General features: G+C 39.9%; 1 protein-coding gene across 3 annotated transcripts; it reads right to left on the bottom strand.

The window, feature by feature from the left end:
* Positions 1-1,637: 1,637 nt before the first annotated feature.
* Positions 1,638-18,456, bottom strand: LOC143473636 (homeobox protein Hox-A2b). 3 transcript variants are annotated; one of them, XR_013120590.1, is made up of 3 exons: positions 8,860-10,331; positions 7,581-8,353; positions 1,638-2,554 (listed from the first exon to the last, which is right to left on the bottom strand). XR_013120590.1 is itself a non-coding variant. In XM_076970721.1 (3 exons), the coding sequence occupies exons 1-3, from the start codon at positions 18,332-18,334 to the stop codon at positions 8,335-8,337; spliced, it is 756 nt and encodes a 251-aa protein (XP_076826836.1). In that variant the 5' UTR covers positions 18,335-18,456; the 3' UTR covers positions 8,112-8,334. The 3 variants fall into 3 exon arrangements, 2 of the variants coding, with proteins under 2 accessions (XP_076826835.1, XP_076826836.1); XM_076970721.1 differs by lacking the exon at positions 1,638-2,554 and adding an exon at positions 17,794-18,456 and having other exon boundaries at positions 8,112-8,353; positions 8,860-9,055; XM_076970720.1 differs by having other exon boundaries at positions 1,638-8,353.
* Positions 18,457-18,519: the final 63 nt, after the last annotated feature.

Raw genomic sequence — 18,519 nt, forward strand, 5'->3', positions numbered from 1 at the left:
TATATTCATGGGGATGATTCATATTAATATATCTGCAAAATCTCCTTCGGTGTCAGTGACTATCAAGTGATTTCCCCTGACAGAAACGAGTAAAGGGTACGAGGAAAATAAATGTTTAAAAATAAATATTTAAGTGTTTATTTAAAACTACGAGAAGATCATTTATTTGATCATTACAAGAATGATTATTATAGTACTGCCTGGCATGTGTTTAAACCGTTGCTCCATATATTCTGCATTACAGCATTTTGAATAGCCTGGTCAAAGAGCTGATGGCTTGTTGTTTTCAGAGGGGCCCTCTTATCCCAAGCAGAGAGGCAGGTGAAGACTGAGAGTGATGTGGGGGCCTCCATAGCAAAACACACAGTCTTCCAGCTCCATCTGGCCCTGGCTCTCTCTCTCTCTCTCTCTCTCTCTCTCTCTCTCTCTCTCTCTCTCTCTCTCTCTCTGCCTCTGGTCCTGCAGTCTTTCAGAGAGATTACTGCAGTGTACAGGCCCCCTGATGAGCTGCCAGGAGCCCTGCTCTGTGTCACTACCCAGTCCCAGCACTCTCTCTCTCTCTCTCTCTCTCTCTCTCTCTCTCTCTCTCTCTCTCTCTCTCTCTCTCTCAGGAAAGCAAAATAATTAAATTAGAATGTGATTCTGTGCAGATACATTTATTATGAGATAAAAACACCATGAAACATAATCACATTTCACTCATCACTGTTAAGCCTGATAGCAGAGAGAAAGGACTTGGATCTTAATTTGCATACCAGGCACATGGTTATGAAGAAACCTGCACTGTATCAGAAATATAACCCCTTCCAAGGTGGATAAAACTATTAACTTACAGAGTTAATGCAATGTTCAAAGTGCTCTCGCGCCATATGTACTGAGAGTTGTAGCTCTCTCTGCACAAGCAGCACTCAGTAGTGCATGAACCTCAGTTGACCTGACCACAGATCCATCCGGCACGCAGGGGGAGAGGAGAGGCGGAGTGACCTTTGACCTTGAGAAGAAGAGGGCAGAGCACTCGTATCTCATCCCCTGTGAAACAGCCCTGTTTGATCTGGACTCACCTCAGTTCATGCATCTTAGTTTCTGGCACCAACCTACAGGGAAGGAATGTGTGTGTGTGTGTGTGTGTGTGTGTGTGTGTGTGTGTGTGTGTGTGTGTGTGTGTGTGTATGAGTGTGTGTGTGTGTGTGTGCATGCATGTGTGTGTGTGTGTTTGTGTGTGTGTGTGGAGTGGGGGGGGGGGGGGGTACATGTGTTTGTGTGTAAATAGAATTCATTAGGATTTTCATCATTGAGGTGCAACAGTTTCATTGCAGGAAAACATCCTTTCTTGCCCTGTTTACCCCAAAACAACACTTTCACTTCAATGCATGTGTTCTACTAGAATAGGTAGAAAGACTCAAATGCAGTTTATGTACAATGTTATGCCAAGCAGATTTCATACAACAATGACACAAATTCTAAATTCTAAAGTCTTCATTGACTATAATAATATGACTGATACTGTGATATGACTGATAATGTGTTTCTTAGCTGACTGGCTGAAAAATACATATTTTAAATAATGCTTCAAAACATTGCTTTGGTGTTTGAATCTTCTGAAAGCTGATTAATGCAACATGCATAATGTCAACATATCAGTTGCAAAATATTTGAACCATTTATTTAGAAAACATCTTACAAGATACAGAAATAGCTTGTATTGTGTATAGTTGGAGACCGTAATCCTGTTGTGTATAGCTGAAGACCACAGTGATGTTGTGTAAAGCTGAAGACCACAGTGATGTTGTGTATAGCTGAAGACTACAGTCCTGTTGTGTATAGCTGAAGACCACAGTGATGTTGTGTATAGCTGAAGACCACAGTCCTGTTATGTATAGCTGAAGACCACAGTCATGTTGCCATGCAGAGTTTGTGTTATCCATTGTCCGACTCTCCATCAATGGCCAGTTGTAAGTGCAGGATCACAGCTGGGTGGGTGTTTTGGGGGACAGGCCAGTTCTCAAGCGTACACTGTGACAGCTGCATGCAGAAACCCCAGCATCCCTGCGGTGGCTCGTTCATATCACTACGCCTCCTGTTGCCATGATACTGCTGCTGCCCCAGTGTCCATGGTCAGCAGTGATCCGTCAGGCCAAATCCAAGCAGTTATGAATGGGATAGATGTTGCCTGCACTGTGACAGATGGACTACAGTCTCTCATTTGTACACCTATGAAATGGACATGTAGGAATGACCTAATGAAATGGTGAATGTAGGTAGGGTGGTAAGAAGGAAAATGGCTGGTAAGTGTACACTGCAGGCTCAAAAGAGCTTCTTGAGCTTGGCCCTGTAGGGGGAATTCTTCTTGGTGTCAGATAAAGCTCCTTCAAAGACCTCATATAAAGAACAGCACAGCATGTATGTAATGTTGAAGTCTTCTAAACCGTGAGCACAACTACAGAGTTTGTCATACCTTTTCATACCTTACCTGAAAGCCTGCTGTAATATTATAGCTTTCAGGCCTCTGACATTCACTTGACTTCGCTTGGGTGTACCATGATGAGATTTGAACCTGTGACCAATGCAAAATGAAGCATTTTCCCATTACCACAACTTTGCAGCACGTTACATAACGACCAAAATATTTGCACACGACTGAAAAGAGCCATTTAAGCATGGAGAAGAGCATTTAAAGAGGAATGAAGGTTTTGCATGTTTAAATAGCTGCAGACCGACAAGTTCAAGATTTCTTTATGTGTATAGACATCAAAAGCAGTTAGACTGCAGAACACTTAGTGGGGATAGATGTAGGTGTGAACCTGAGCTGGGGTGTGAGACAGACAGCTCAGCCCAGCATCTGAACATCTGAGCAGCCTGAAGGGACCAAGAGACGACCAACACTTACCACTGTAAAGGCTCCTGCCTGGAGGGTACAGTGGAAAACTCTTTTTCAGGGCATTCTTTGCCCCTTGGCCTTTAAAAGATTAGGCTGCTCAGGTGTTGTTTTCAAATAGCTTAGAATTAGCTTACATAGAAATGTCACACCTTTCTTTTGATGTCAACGTTTTAAAAGAAACAGCGAGAAAAGCCAGTTGAAGAGAGACAAAAATTGACCTTTAATGGTCTTCATATTTGTCTTCGGTGAGATCAAGTGAATCACTTTAGGTCAAATCTGAACTGACACAAATGCGTCTCGACTCATTGCTCTGCAGTACTTTGGGCTTTACACACACACACACACACACACACACACAGTCTCATTTAATTGGTGTATCTCTGGAGGCTCCTGAGGAACTTCACTGCTGCAGAGATACACTTCCACCCAGTTGATGCTCTCTGAGGTCCCAGACATGAATTCTCTCATATTAAACACAGTGTATACAATAATGTTAATCTAAATCAGTGACATTGTGCAGAACAATGCATAACTTGAACAATGCAATAAGTCACATGGTTTGTTTTTATGAAAATTCCCAAGGTAAGAAGGTGTGAACATAGGCACCTAAGGGCTACAATTAACAATTATAGCGATGATTTCTGTACATTCACGAGAAATGCTTCCTATGTAGAATCTCTCTGCTTAATAATGATCTTATTCTGACAACCACTCACATCAGCTACTGGAGGCCTGCAGAGCTTCTATGTGGTGGCTGAAAGTGTTAAAGCATGATGACCAGCCCTGTTTTCGGTATCAAACATGCTCACACACATCCACTGGCCACTGATGACATTACACTGATAAGAAGCTGCTCTCTCAGAATCAAATCATTAAAGTAACCGGAGGATGTCACACCCACTGGTCAAATGTGCCAAGATAAAACACTGGTATTTGTTACACTTATAAAAACCGTTGTGCATGTCACTGTCTTGGACTACATCTCATATTCTTCCAAGGCGTATTGCACCTGAGATCTGACCATCAAACTTTATGTTCAGCTCTAATACATAAGAAAAATATATTACACAGCTAAGAATGTCCACGAAATATCATGAATGAAAACAATGTAGCTGGAAGGATACCTGATAAACTGTGATTAGTAAGGGTCATGGCATTGGTCATTAGAGGTAACAAGCAAACAAGATATCATTATGCTTTGTATTGACTTTAATTTTGAAGCCTGAACTGAAGAATGAAAGTTGTTATCAGCAAATGCAAGATTCTACTTCATAGGGGTTAACCACATCTTTTGGTGTTGGTCCTGAGCTTTTGGGTTGTTCGGTGCTCTGTGGTATAGTTACCAATAGTCTGAAATATCAACCTTGTTCCAGTCAAGTGTTGAGAACTTCCCACTAACCCTCTTAACCACTTGGTATGATAGAATTAGATTGAACAATTTTACTAATTTGTACTTGGTGTGTGTCACTTACATACACTGCTCAGATAAACCCCATTAGAATACAAATCAGGAAGGTTTTTTTAAGTTTTACAAGCCAATACAATCATTGGCATGTGGAAATGAAGGAGATATTCGTATAATTACCATGATTTGACTATCAACACAATATAAATGTAATCAATAAAATGTAGATGTAAACAACCTGATACTTGTGTGGCTCACTGCACAGTGGTTAAAGCGTATGCTTACTGTACTTTCATCACAGTGGTTAAAGCGTATGCTTAATGTACTTTCATCATAGTGGTTAAAGCGTATGCTTACTGTACTTTCATCATAGTGTACTCCCCATATAATGAAACTTAAAATGGGAGCAATGGTACACTTTATTTATTCATGTATTTTATATGTCTCTTTTATGCACTTGATTTTTCACTGGCAGAGAGCTGACTGAGTGAACTCTTAAGCATGCAAATCTGATGACCGACAAATTGTTAATAAAAAGCTTTCAGTATTCAGTGTTCATAGTTCTCCTTTCATTAAATAATTAAATGTCACAGAATATCAACACTAAAATCACTCTATGGGAAGTGGTAACGCAGGCGACCCTGAAGCGGCAATCATTGGCTCCGTGAGAAATGGCGTACTTCCATCCTATACAGTACGCCAAAGCAGTACGCGATAGTAGTACTGGTAGTATGTCCAAACGCATGTGTTTTAATAAACTGTATCACTAAAGTCACATGGATAATTGCATCAGCTGCAAAGCACTGTGGGACACGTTAGTGTCTATCACTAGAAAAGTAAATTAACTATATTTAAGTGTACTTATTTTGCAGGATATATGAATGCTTTAAGTATTTGAATGAATACAGTCCATGATCACGCTATTATAGATGTGCCCTTGACTTCATCTACAGCAAACGATACAGGCAAGTGAACCACTCACGGTGCATGGCACAAAAGCATGACGGTTCATGTGAGTTAACGGATGTAAACAAAGCTTTCCAAGGAAACTTCAATCCCTGCTTCGTGAGTCACACATTCAGGATTCGGAATGCTTCTAAAATAAACACGTTACGGTTTTTGGTATGACTAATACGGAGAAGGCCTGTTGAAATTAGTTAGTAAACAATACCCGTTTTTGATAGATTGCATCACTTCTGGAAGAGTCATTTCGTGGTTCGAACTTTTCACAGTAATAATATCACAAATCTCATCTTTATCATTTATTTTAAGACTGAAGAAATGTTGGGTCGAAGTAGTAGTGTATACGAAGACAAGGATCTCACATCATTACACGCTACCGTCACCTGAGTGTATCCAGAGAGTTGCTTGGTTAAGCTCATTTCCATTTTAATACCTACCTCGTGACTGCAACGTCGCGTCAGCTGTTTGGAAATTATTAGGTCAGTGGCCCACTGTTGAACATGACATGCAAATAACTCCATATATCATAAGTTTGTATATGGTATTAATAGGTTCAGCTGGTAAATAGGTTCCGCTTGGGCCAACCCCGACATGTGGCTACGTTTACTTCACATTTTCGAAAGGGAAAAAAGGTTTATAAATTCTAACCGCTAGGCTGAAGTCTTTTCAAGCCAGTTATGGATTCAGCTGTATTAAAGCAACTATGTATCATAAACTGTGACGTAATGCACAAAACTATTAGCAAAAGCCTTCAAACATTATTAATACTCCGACTGACTAAAGGGACGAATCACACCGTAGCCTACAGAGTTCCACTCAACCATTTTAAATGTAAGTAAAAAAAACTTCTCAGATCTTTGCTTGTAGCCAGAGATCCAGCACACACGGAACGACGAAGAAAACATGACACGTAAAATTATGAAATTTGATTGTAACTCTACGCAGCAATCCATCAAGGATCATTGTTCAAGTCTCGAGCAGCTGCGTGAGCGCGTGGCTGCGAAGTGACGTTACGTAGGTGTTCTAAAACAACAACGACAAAGAAGCAATGCAGGCCCTCGTGTTCAGATGTTTTACATACATTTAACATAACCTAACCAAAGCTGGTAAACAGTTCTTCCTGTATATAAAAGATCTTGGTATAATGAAAACAAAGTCTGGATCAGTTGGGCATACCATAAAATAGCTAGCATTTGTTTTAATGTGTTGTATGTTCTTCCCCGATTGCTAAATCAAAAATACAATTTCTAATCGAATTTAATAATCGAGCACAGATTGCAAAGTTCTAATAATCAAAATAATCTAAATCTAAGTAAATAAATATAGTCTTGTTTTTACACTGACTACTTATGATGCTGAATTCAATTGAATCTCAGTTGCGGACTGAATTCGGTGGACTGCTGCATCAACACTAGGTCTCTGTAGAAAAGTTTAATAGACTATAAAATTTAATTGCTAAACTCCTAAACATAAGAGCCTCTGGCTAGCGAGCTTCGTGTAGTTTCTGATACAGTGAGGTTTTTGTATGCTATGCTCCAACAGGAACAACCAGCTCTTCCATTACGCTTCCGTTACGATTATTTTTGATACATATTTAATGTCACAAACATACCCAGCTACGCAACCCTTTACGCATAGGCCTGTACAGGTTTTAATAAAACAGACAATACAAGCAATATATCGGCCTATGCATGGCTTATAAATAAAAAGCCTATTTAGCCTGTATATATTGCTTATATAAAACTACCCAGTCCATGTAGTGGATATTTACATGAAGCTTGTATTTATGTAGCTTTAAAAACATACTCTAATGCAAAATTGTGATCACAGCAGTTCTATATATGCATGTTTTAAACTCAACAAATACCTGATTATGCCGCTCAATAAACTTCTACGTGTGTTTTTCCACATCGCACAGGACTGAATTAACGTTAGCCTACTAAATAGCTTAAATACATTATTATATAATATACTACAAGTGTATTATAATATCATCCAATATTCTAAAGACCATGCTTTTTTCCATTTGATGACATATAATTACATTTGGCGCAGACCAAACACCCGTGGCCTGACACAGCGAATGCTACAAAAATTAATGCAAAACACAGCGGCCTGCTTTATCTTCAATAACATGTAAAAATTTATTCTAGGAAAATATGGCACTTTGCCGGTAAATTATACAAAAATAAAACGAGAAAATATCACTTTCATTTCTGTTTTTTTTTTGTGTTGTAAACACAAATGATCATTCAGTTATTAATATTAAACTCAATTCGTCGTAGGCTAAAGGTCTAGGCCTAATTTTAAAAGTCATAATTAAAACGCACTGACCATCAATGTGAGAAAGATACTGACTTCCTTGTGATCAAACTTCATTTAGAGTTAGTAGCTCAAGTGTTGCAGGTCGATTGTGGTAAGCGTTTCAGAGAAGAAATCAAAAGTCTCCGTTGATAAACCCATGGGGCTATCTACCGACTCTGACAAACTCGGAGATATGGCATCTGAGAGATGTAAGCAAGAATCTGTGGAGAAAACGTGAAAGTCGTGCATAGAGACGTCCAGGGCCGGAGGACTTCCATTGTCCCTGCCAGATGCGCTATCCGGAGCCATTGTTGAGGGGCAGATAGGAACAGTGGGTGACGGGTTGGGAAAATGTTTCAGATTTTTGTCATTACTGTTTAAGGGAGAAACAGAAGAGCTTTGGGAATCTCCATTGTGTCCATTCTGTGACTGTTGAGTAGGCAACGTATTCTGTTGAAACGCATAACTGTCTCTCTCCAATAGAGCTCCAGAAACATTGTTCGCCGCCGTCTCGAAAAAAGCTTTCCCATCGCCCGTCTCCTCCAGGCTTGGTAGTTTCCCCTCGGCGTGGTGATTCTCCTTGCACTGCGTTTGGCGTTTGTGTTTCATCCTTCGGTTTTGAAACCACACTTTAACTTGCCTCTCCGTCAGGTCCAGCAGAGCAGCGATCTCCACCCGCCGTGGTCTGCAGAGGTACTTGTTGAAGTGGAACTCCTTCTCAAGTTCCAGCAGCTGCGTGTTCGTGTAAGCTGTCCTCAGCCTGCGAGTCGCCCCGTTGCCACCATCAGAGATCTCCGGCGAACCTGCACGGGGATTACAACGTTATATATTATTGATATGCCACTAATTACAACACATTTTTTACAACGGGCTACAGCTGACCTCACAAAGTTGTCAAATATATTGTGGTTCTTAGGGGCATAAATTGTTTGTGGGAATCAAGCCACGGCACCAGAATAATTTGTGTCCTCAGCCCAACGCCAGAATGTAGTGATGTGTCTGGTGTGAGTGCGAACTAGCCCGGGAGAAGATTAATGAATACGCCAGCTGCCGACTTGAGTAATACCAATCTATCACTCTTCATTACTGTCAAATATTAAAATTCATGCCCTACTCTACAAACAGCATACACAGAGTTTAGGAGTTACACTAAATACTAAATAATTTGTTACACTTTCAGACATTAAATAATGCACCTTCTGTATGTGTGAGGACAAGAAAAATAGCGACTTTTTCCAAGGTTTTAAACTTAATTTGATTTCAAACCGAAACATAAAGCGTAAAAGTGAAATGTGTAAATAAATTTTACCTTGAGGTGAGAAGTACAGTGGACCTGGGTCTGTAGTTGCTGCTGTTGAGGTCTGGTTTTTCTTGGAAGCTTTTTTCTCCTTCATCCAAGGGTATTCCGGCGGTAAGGATGCGGCAGGCAGCGGGCATGAGGCATTTGGGTTCTGCTTGGGCCGGCTGTGGCGAGGGTGGCTGCCCGGGTTCAGGCTCGGAATGGTCTGCTCAAAAGGAGGAGGAATCAGTGTCGACTGTGAAAGCGTCGAGTTCTTGATTGATGAACTTTGAAATGCATCACCGACAGGGGGAAAAGATGTCAGGCACTCAGCGAGCGACGGCTGACTATTGATAAAACCCGTCTCTCGCTCGAATTCGTAATTCATCTCCTCCACGTCTTAAAAAATCACCACGCACAAATTTGTGGCCCAAGAAGAAATAATGAAATATCGTACCCGGTGTAAAAAAAAAACTATTTTGCTGATTACGGCCGTATGGGGACCGCGATACCATTAAACTATTGCTTTCATGGAGACAAGGTTGAAATTGGACCGTATTGCTTGTCACATGATTAGCTCTGTCCAATGACAATTTGGGGTTTAATCAAAAGGAGCCACTGTCTGTGTGATTGATCGAGAAAAGTCCAAGAGGAACGCCTCATTCTCGGGGACGGGCTAGTTTATTTGCGCATTTATGGTTAGTTTGTCCGCTGCTCTGTAGATCGTCAGTATAGCTATTTCTGAAACAGCTAGATCTGAAATAGCGTTTGTCCGCAGTCTACACTCTTCCACGTCCTGCTTCCGACTGCACCCGGATTATAGGCTACCCCAATAAAAACTCACCCCATAAGACGTGCCAACGGTCATGATCAAAGAAACCCATTCGTCTTGAGGGCGAGTTTTACTACAACTTTTGTCAGAAAATGCGCGTTCTCAGGCGTACACGTGCACGTCCAGAAACACGTGCTCGCGCACTGGTGATTGCGCATTCACAAAGGAAGGGGCACAGAGAGTTTCGGGGCCACAGTTAACGCCTGTGGAAACACTGACGCGCGCAGGCGCATACAAGCGCATGCATGTGAATTTACATGTGTATTGTCCCAAGCATGTCTTGGCATTAAAATTGTATAATGCATCCTGATTTTTAAATTCATTATTGTTGCTCTTGTTGCTGTAATTATTCCAGATAGTATTACCAGAATTACTTCTGTCTGTACATTTAATAATAAGGCCTTTACATTTTAATGTACATTTTAAAATTAATCAAGAAATTACTCACCATAAGTGACATTCATAAGCAGTTATGAGGCTATACATTGCTGCCTTAACTGACCTTACAATGACACTGAGGATTTGCATAATGCTAACAGCACGCTAATGTTGACACATCGCTTATATTTATGAACGCATGATTAACGTATAAATTCAGAGATCTTTTCGGCATGTAATTTTTCCTGCGTTGTCTTCAGAAAGTGTTCAGCAAAACGGGAGAAGGCCACGAGCACTTTATTGCTTATATTCCAAACAAAGAGCCTTGGAAGCCTGCACGCTATCAATCTTGCTCGCCAAAAGGTCTGACAGCTCTGTGCCCTAAGAACACATTTAAACCATCTAACACTCTCTTAGATCATATGTGGTCAGGAAGAAGAGAACAACATAGTACTCACGGTGAGAGTTTCTTTCGCTCTTAAATTCGTTTACAAAATATTTCATTGGATAAGGGATTGACCTTTATATTGATTTCAGACCGAGCATGACGAAGAAGGAGATTCGATATTTTTTCGGATTAAATATTCGTTCACACTGACATTTTTCGGTTTTGGGAAAAGAAGGACTTTATGGAAGAAAGGATTTAAGAAATAATAGGATTACGAAAAGAATAAAAGAAGAAGCAAACTGAACGATTCTGCAGTTACACAGGATCTATTGTGTACAAGAAAAGTGGGTGTTGGCATTCTTCAAAAATTCCCACTCCTTCCTACACATTTTCTGCGAAGCGGCAAAACTAATGTGTTTTCTCACGATTTGAGCATAGCATCATAGCGTGGACACAGTGCGGTTAAATATAAGAGATAAATGTTTATTTCTTCCACATTAACGGGTTGTCTTTTTAAATGTGTGTCTATTTTCAGGTGCCTTTTAATGTGTAGCCAAATATAAGTGCATATCTATTAGAGATGTACAGAATATAGGATCTAAAGGATAGCCTACGTAAATTCTGTACTTCTAAATTGTTTATACCTTACTGGGACTCATATCAAACAGGTATAAATTCATTCATATCTATTAGCTTAATATTAGATTGTTTTAGTATTATTAATTACGAATTGTATTTAGATTGTAAATAATTTTAGATTAAAATACTAATATTTGTTTTCTATGCATAAAGTAAAATAATTCAAATAACCCTTTACTGATAACCCACTGCTAAGTGGGATATTTGCCAAATAACGCCATAGGCCTATTAACAAAAAATTAACCAACTTTGTCAGAAAAAAAATCATTAATTGTCAAGTGTGAATATTGTTTCATGTGTACTAGATTATTTAAAATAATCCGTATTATGAGTAACGCTAAAAGTTACTTAATGAAGGTATCTGAGTTTATATAATGATTATTTGGGGTGGATTCATTACGAATCTATTTTTCGTCGTTATGCTGCATAATTCCCTGTAAATTTTGTGTTGACGTTATCTTTTTTCTCTTGTGTTCATCTATCAAAAAATATAAATTTCCATCAGATATTGAGCCTGTATAGGGTTATTATCCTTTCCCTCTGATAAATGTTCCAGCAATATCTCTTTGTGAACGTATTTGGCACGATGGATAGTCTCGCTAACCGTCTGTTAGACATAATAGTGAACGTTGACATTTCTAAACTCCGTCAGAATTAAAAGGGGAAACTTGGTTCACTGGATCATCTGACAAATGAGCGGATCAATCTATTCTGATAGCTACAAATCATCTTCAAAATACGTGAGAAATAATAAGTCATTATTAAATATAACAAACCAATGTTTTTACATATTATTATTATTATTATTATTATTATTATTATTATTATTATTACTATTGTTGTTACTATTATTATTGTTGTTGTTGTTATTATTTCTGTTGTGGTTCTGTCCAATATTTTTTATGCTAAGGTTTTTATAGGATGCTAAGGCTATTATTTATCATTAACCATTAATTATCAAGTCTGTTTCATGAGAGGCGAAGGTTTTAACAAGGTTAATCTACATGGACTTTGTGAAAAATCATCACAGCCTTTGTCCGTGTTTATGTAATATGTAAGAACACAAACGCGAATGCCATGTGCCCTACATGTAAGGGGTAAAAACAATAACAAGATGAAGTCATTAACCGTCTCAAAATCCAGCAACTGACACAGATTTTACATTTACATATTACTGTCACTTTTGAAATCCAATTTGTTCTAGTCGTTAAAAGTTGTTCGATATTCTTGGCGGGGTTTTTTTGTTCGTTGTATGCGGTGTAAATGAGCGCGAGCGAGCGGGCGTATATGGGGTGTTTATGGCGTCTGCAGAGGCTGCAGCCGACAGTAGCAGAGACGCAGCGGCGTTTGATGGATGACCCTCTACCCACACACATTGCGCTGGGTTGTAAACGAGCTCCATGCTACCATTGTTCTGCACGAGGTATATGTCATTTCCGGCCATATCAACTAAGCTATAATGCCTGGAGAGAGAATTGTGTGTGCACATTCCTTTTCAGGATACGACGTTCCGCAAGCAGCCTTTACTACAGAGATATCTTTCAGCTATGATCCTATGCGTTTAGATGGCTAGAATGGAGACGTCGCCATATTCTGTGTTGACAGTACAGCCTTTCGATTTTCCATGTTGTAGATTATTAATGTTAGTGTCCTGCATAACGTTAGTATGCAACACAGACATGCAACTGTGCAATAAACACAATTTCTCAGGTGTGTCATAGACTATTTAAATTACAAAAAAAAAAACCGTGTATCCAGCTGTAATGAGGTTCGCATAATGTAAATACATGCAAAGCTACATCCATACATAAATCACTCTCTGCGATTGTTCCACGCTTTGGACCTATGAATTAAACACTGTGAACCTTCAGCCAAAAACGGCGTTGTCATTTAATTACTGGACCCGTGTTGGAAATACAAGCATGCACAACTATTCAAAAACAATATCTGTTGAATGCATGTTTTTGCTGAATAACACTGTTTTAATATATGGCCATATTTCCCTGCAACGTGATGCGCTGAACGTGTCACTGAACCAACGGAAACCAGGTGCTGCTTAGAGGTACTTCAACGTCTTGCAGCAGAACACGAAAATGGCCCTGCTTGTCTGGAGTTGACCTCGGGTTTGATGTATTACGGGTCGTGGGGTCAGGAAAGAGCACTGAAAACTAGCCCTCGCGGAAGTCTCTTATATGCTGGGAGGTATGTTGGGAGTGCAAACTTCTTTTTTTTAAGTGTGACATGGAAATGCAAGATTCGCAAGCGAGCGATTCCACTTTGGCAGAGGGAAATAAAATCAAACCCGTGCTTAAGTCTACAAATGAAGACCCTGCCAGCGAACCCCTTATGGCCTATATCAGTCTGTCCTACCACATAAGTCTTTTTTATGGTTGAGATTAAAATTTGGATAGGGGGAGCCCGTCAGCTTTGAGTTTAGGTAATGAAAGCTGGACTGGAAATACTCATTGCTGCCACTAGTGGTAGTTGTATGAAAAATTACAAAATAAAATGTGACTCTTTGTTTTGCTTAACGGACATTATCATATATTAACATAAATTCTGAAGAGTCTAATTTGAAGTCAGGAGGTAGCCTATAAGTATTTCCTCAAGCTCTGGAGACGACATGTGAAGATTTGAGATTGCTTAAACAACGCAAGTAGAGTTCTCTGCGTTTCATGTTACTGACAATTAGTAGACCTGCCTGATCGAAGCATTCACCAATACTTTAATTCAAAATAAAATAATGTATACTGCCTTAAAGTTCTGAGTAGTTACTATTACAGTAATAACATAACAGTAAGCGAGAATATATCACATTTTGTATAATCAAATCAAATCAACTCAGATTTATTGTCTGATAAAATTTTATTAGTCTAGATTCTGTAGGCTATACTTAAGCGATAAGACTGTAACTGTAATTGTATAATAAAAAGGAACATATTTGTAATACATTGTTTAGGAAATAAAGAAATGTTTACACTTCGTTACATTAGCGTGTTGATATAAATAATTAATAAAAACCTAACAAACCTAAATAAGGTTCTAAACAAAAGTAATAGTGTTTTATTTACTTATTATGTCAATGGCTAGTAAGATTGATTGAAGCCTTCTCGGGTGAAGTCAAAACTCGTTTTAAGTGTGGCACTTTCCAAACAGCATCTGGTTTGACAAGCGTGTGAAGTCATGTGACTGCATTCATTTAAGCCACTGATTCATTCATCAGTAACTTCCGGTTAGTATTCCATGGTCAAGGTAGGCTGCGGTAAGTAACTGATTTGGTCTCATAAAAAAACTTTGCTCAATATTTTCTAATGCAAATGACTGGTGTACTGATGATATTGTTACTACTACTCTAAAAGCACATTTACTGTTGGCTAACTACGGGGAGCAGTGCTTCTCAGACCCAGTGTTGGAAGACACCTGCGCTTCGAAGTAATTTGCTAACTTTAATTATATATACCAGACAGAATAGCCTATCTTAACTTTCGTGGTTATAAAGTAACACAGCTTCTGTCGACAGTTCACTGATCGATGATTTGTTTGATGACGAATACTAGGAGTGTTGTTTTGTTTTTGGTCAGGACATTGCCTCCACCTGCTGGCCACTAGTGGTGATAGCAACGCCTTCTGTGGAGACTGTACAACTGACCTTTCATTGGTAATTGTAAACCAGCACTGTAAACCAATACTTCATATTCTTCCACGAGGAGTGAGTTGGTGAGATTCGCGCTACTGAATCTGATGCACCATGCACCTCTGATTATCCTGATCTGATAAATTTGTGTCTTGATCGTGTTTTGACTGAAGGGAAAACATAGCCTACATTATGTCCACAACTAGTTTTTTTTAACGCTCTACAATTTATCGAAAAGATTAGCTTTACTTAAGTATTTTAATCTAATCACTAATTAAAAGTATTTTTTAAATCTGCCTATTTGTCATAGAGCCAATGGCAAGACAGACCTATGACTTGTTTCCGCTGCTTCTTTGTGCTTGACGTGATAACAAATGGACACTCCGATCTGGAACGTCTTAACTCTTGTGGTAATAAAGTAATTAGCAGAGAAAACCCAGACAGTGGGACAGTCCGTGCATTTTATGGTCCTGTCTGTAACAGCACCTTTAAAGACGAGCAAGCAAAAGCCTGCGGCAAAACAATTGCAGTGAATTTCCCTTAAACATTGTACTTTAACAACTGTTACTGGCAGTTAAAACGATAACCTTCTCCAATACCTTCCGATACAAGATGCATTCAAAGTCCAGATTTGTGTGTGTGTGTGTGTGTGTGTGTGTGTGTGTGTGTGTGTGTGTGTGTGTGTGTGTGTGTGTGTGTGTGTGCGTGCGCGCGCGTGTGTGTGAGTGCGTCTGTGTGTGAGCGCGCGTGAGTGCGTGTGAGTGTGTAAACGGGGGAGCAAGATTTTGTGTTCATATATGTTTGTTAAACTTTTACGATGCATGATGTACACCACGATTACTGTAATTGCGCCCCCCATATTTACCACACAAATGGCCTGTTACACTGATGTTGATAAGGATTGGGGCGTCAAAAAACTTTCTCAGGGTCGACGTTCAATCGCTTTGCACCCCATAAACAGTTAAGACTATGACTGTGGTTTATTGCCGTATGGTCACCAATATCTTTTGCAGGGGCACGTACATATAATACGCATAGATCGGTCTACAAGCAACAAAATAAGGTTTTATTTATGTGGCGAACCAGGGCGTTGTAAGATAAAGAGAAAACGGGAGAAATGCTGCGCGTGGGGTATAAAACGTGCAGAGATGACACCTTCCCCCTCTTCCTAGCATATTTACTTCAGGAAGGCTTTGGCCGTTCGATATCCATGCAGTTTTGCTGAATGAACGCCTGTATTGGCCATCAATCACAGCCCTAACCTACTATAAAAATGGCAATGATAAGTTGGAATAGAAATGGAAGAATAATAAGTACAATGATAACAAAAATAATCACTACAATGTCAAGAGCCAATATTAAAAAAAATATAACAATGTATATTTTTACAAATATTTCTGCAAATATTTTATTAGTCAGAAATGGAGCAAATATCGCATTTTCAGACCTTTATTTTGTCATCTACACAGATGAGCTTTCATTTGAAAATGGCTAATTTAACTGATAATTTGAGGTATTTGTCGTACGTGTACAGGCTTTTTCTAGTCACAAGATCTCAAGCATTTTTATGATACAAAATTCACTGATGTCTCAATGACAACAAAACACGAATATTCATAATGCAAATAGGTAGTTCAAATACATCTAGGTAGTTACATTAAACATCGATATCGTGGACTGAATTCATTCTGGAATAAAAAACACTGACACTCATGCAAACCACTATTTAATGTCGAGCATTTCAGTACACTGGCCTACTTGAAAGCTTCCCAAAACTGAAAGAGGCTCAAAATGTACATAATCGTAACACCTAGACCCATAACAAGCAAACACGAGACTAACAAGAAGACTAACAAATATCCTTATACAAAGACGCGACTATTACACAAGCACATTCTCGAATCGAGAGTTTGTGCAAAGTAAATATGTTGTTGCTTTACATTAGAGCAGACGCGTGATACAAAACCCGCGTGCGCAGGAAGGGTGTGCGGTCCAAACCACAGCGGTGCACTTATCAGTTTAAACTCAGTTGTCTTTTGGGCGATTTTTGTTGCATTTCTTCATCTTCATCCTACGATTTTGGAACCAAATTTTGACTTGTCTCTCCGTGAGATTTAGAAGTCTTGCCACTTCGTATCTACGGTCACGGGACAGGTACATATTAAAAAGAAATTCCTTTTCCAGCTCAAGAGTTTGATGCTTAGTGTAAGGGCAGCGTTTTTTTCTGGTGGACTTCGCGTGTAGCCAGTTGGACGCAGGGTTATCTGAAAGAAGGGTCGAAAAGTGAAAGACAGAGCTAGTCATATTGCCCTCAGGATTATACTGCGGCCATTTTATGACCTATGGATGGTGGGTCTGCGACTAGCCTGCGAAGGAAAAAAAAATGTGCAGCCTGAAAATGTCTGGTCAAAGTAACCAAAATTCGTACATTATTTTTTTTTAGAATTAAATAGTTTTCAGATGGTCAATTTAACATGACATTTTGCCAGTGCTGTAATTTGCTTTCAGCAAGATGTGAAAACAAGGGCTTTACTATCAGAGCAAGTCATTTTGTTAGATAGTCCAGTGAGACCATGGATTTCTTATGGCAACAATTAACGTTTTTACATTTAATCCCTTTTGCGCCATAAGATGATGTGTTACGGTTGGTAGACTTTACACGAAAACAGGGAACATTTGAACTCTGCGGTCACTGCGTAGCACTGCTGCAGTTGCCAAACTGTCCCATGCAGCGCACCAATTAGTTTTATTAAGTTTCTTAATTAAATGTATGTTAACCGAACCAAACCAGTGCAACAACCAAAGGAGGAATGATGATGATGCATATTCTAACTCATAATTTCCAAGCGAGACATCAAAATTTTCGATAATTTTTGGTTACGAAGGTAGAATGCAGATGCTGGAACTTTTAAGGACAGGGACACTGTGCTGTCTGCAGGCCCAGCGCTAGCTTTATTCAGTTTGACGTACTTTCACCTCCGCATAAGTAATTCCTTAAACATTAAAATTACGTTTAGCGCTTAAATTACGCAGTTGGCAATATACAATATCCAGGATATTCGATTAAGGCAGAATAAGCCGAGATGTACTTACTGGGGTCCAGATCTGGCTTGGTCTCTGTTGACGTCTTGTCGTCTTTTGGATGAGTCAAATCCGCATCGCCGGACACCTTTTTCGCCGCGGGGCCCGTGTCGTTTTCAGCATCAGGCGCGATCAGTGTATGCGCATGAAGCGTTGTACACTCACCATTCCCGACCAGTGGCTCAAGTTTGATGTCGTGGTGCATATCCGTTGATAATCCCGTGAAAGGCACGGATGCAGAAAGCGGCTCCAACGCCCAAGAACGCATGGACGCTCCATCGGGTTCCCCAGTTGGACATGGGTGATGTATATAAGAATGGTATGCGATAGGTGTGCTACCAGGCGGCTGCACAGGCACGGGGCTCCATGACGCACCAAAAATAGCTGACTTGGCCTGGAAAGGGTACGACTCCTGCTCGCCATATTCAGATAGCGTTAGCTCTCGGGGCTGGGGGAGCGACGGTCCAGTGGCGAACCGTGGTGCCATATGATCGTCATCCTCGTGCGGAATGTGTGAGTCAGCGTAGTAACCAAGAGTCCCCAATGTCGACATAACAAAAACACGCACAGCCTCAACTGGGCGTATACACTCCCTCTACGGAATAGACACAAAAGCAGAATCTGTGGAAATCTAGTAACTACTTGACTTCACTGTGAACTATACAGACCTCTGATAAGTTGAACCATGGCAGAAACTGGATTGGAGGACAAAGACACGTGACCATGGGAGAGAACAAT

Source organism: Brachyhypopomus gauderio, chromosome 13 (genome assembly GCF_052324685.1).
Source record: "Brachyhypopomus gauderio isolate BG-103 chromosome 13, BGAUD_0.2, whole genome shotgun sequence".
Lineage (NCBI taxonomy): Eukaryota > Metazoa > Chordata > Actinopteri > Gymnotiformes > Hypopomidae > Brachyhypopomus > Brachyhypopomus gauderio.

Excerpts from the sequence above, each read along its gene's own strand:
- LOC143473636 (XM_076970720.1), bottom strand. The coding sequence starts at position 9,217 with ATGAATTACGAATTCGAGCGAGAGACGGGTTTTATCAATAGTCAGCCG. Across the intron at positions 8,354-8,859 it reads ACTGTACTTCTCACCTCAAG|GTTCGCCGGAGATCTCTGAT; the intron begins GTAAAATTTATT and ends ATCCCCGTGCAG.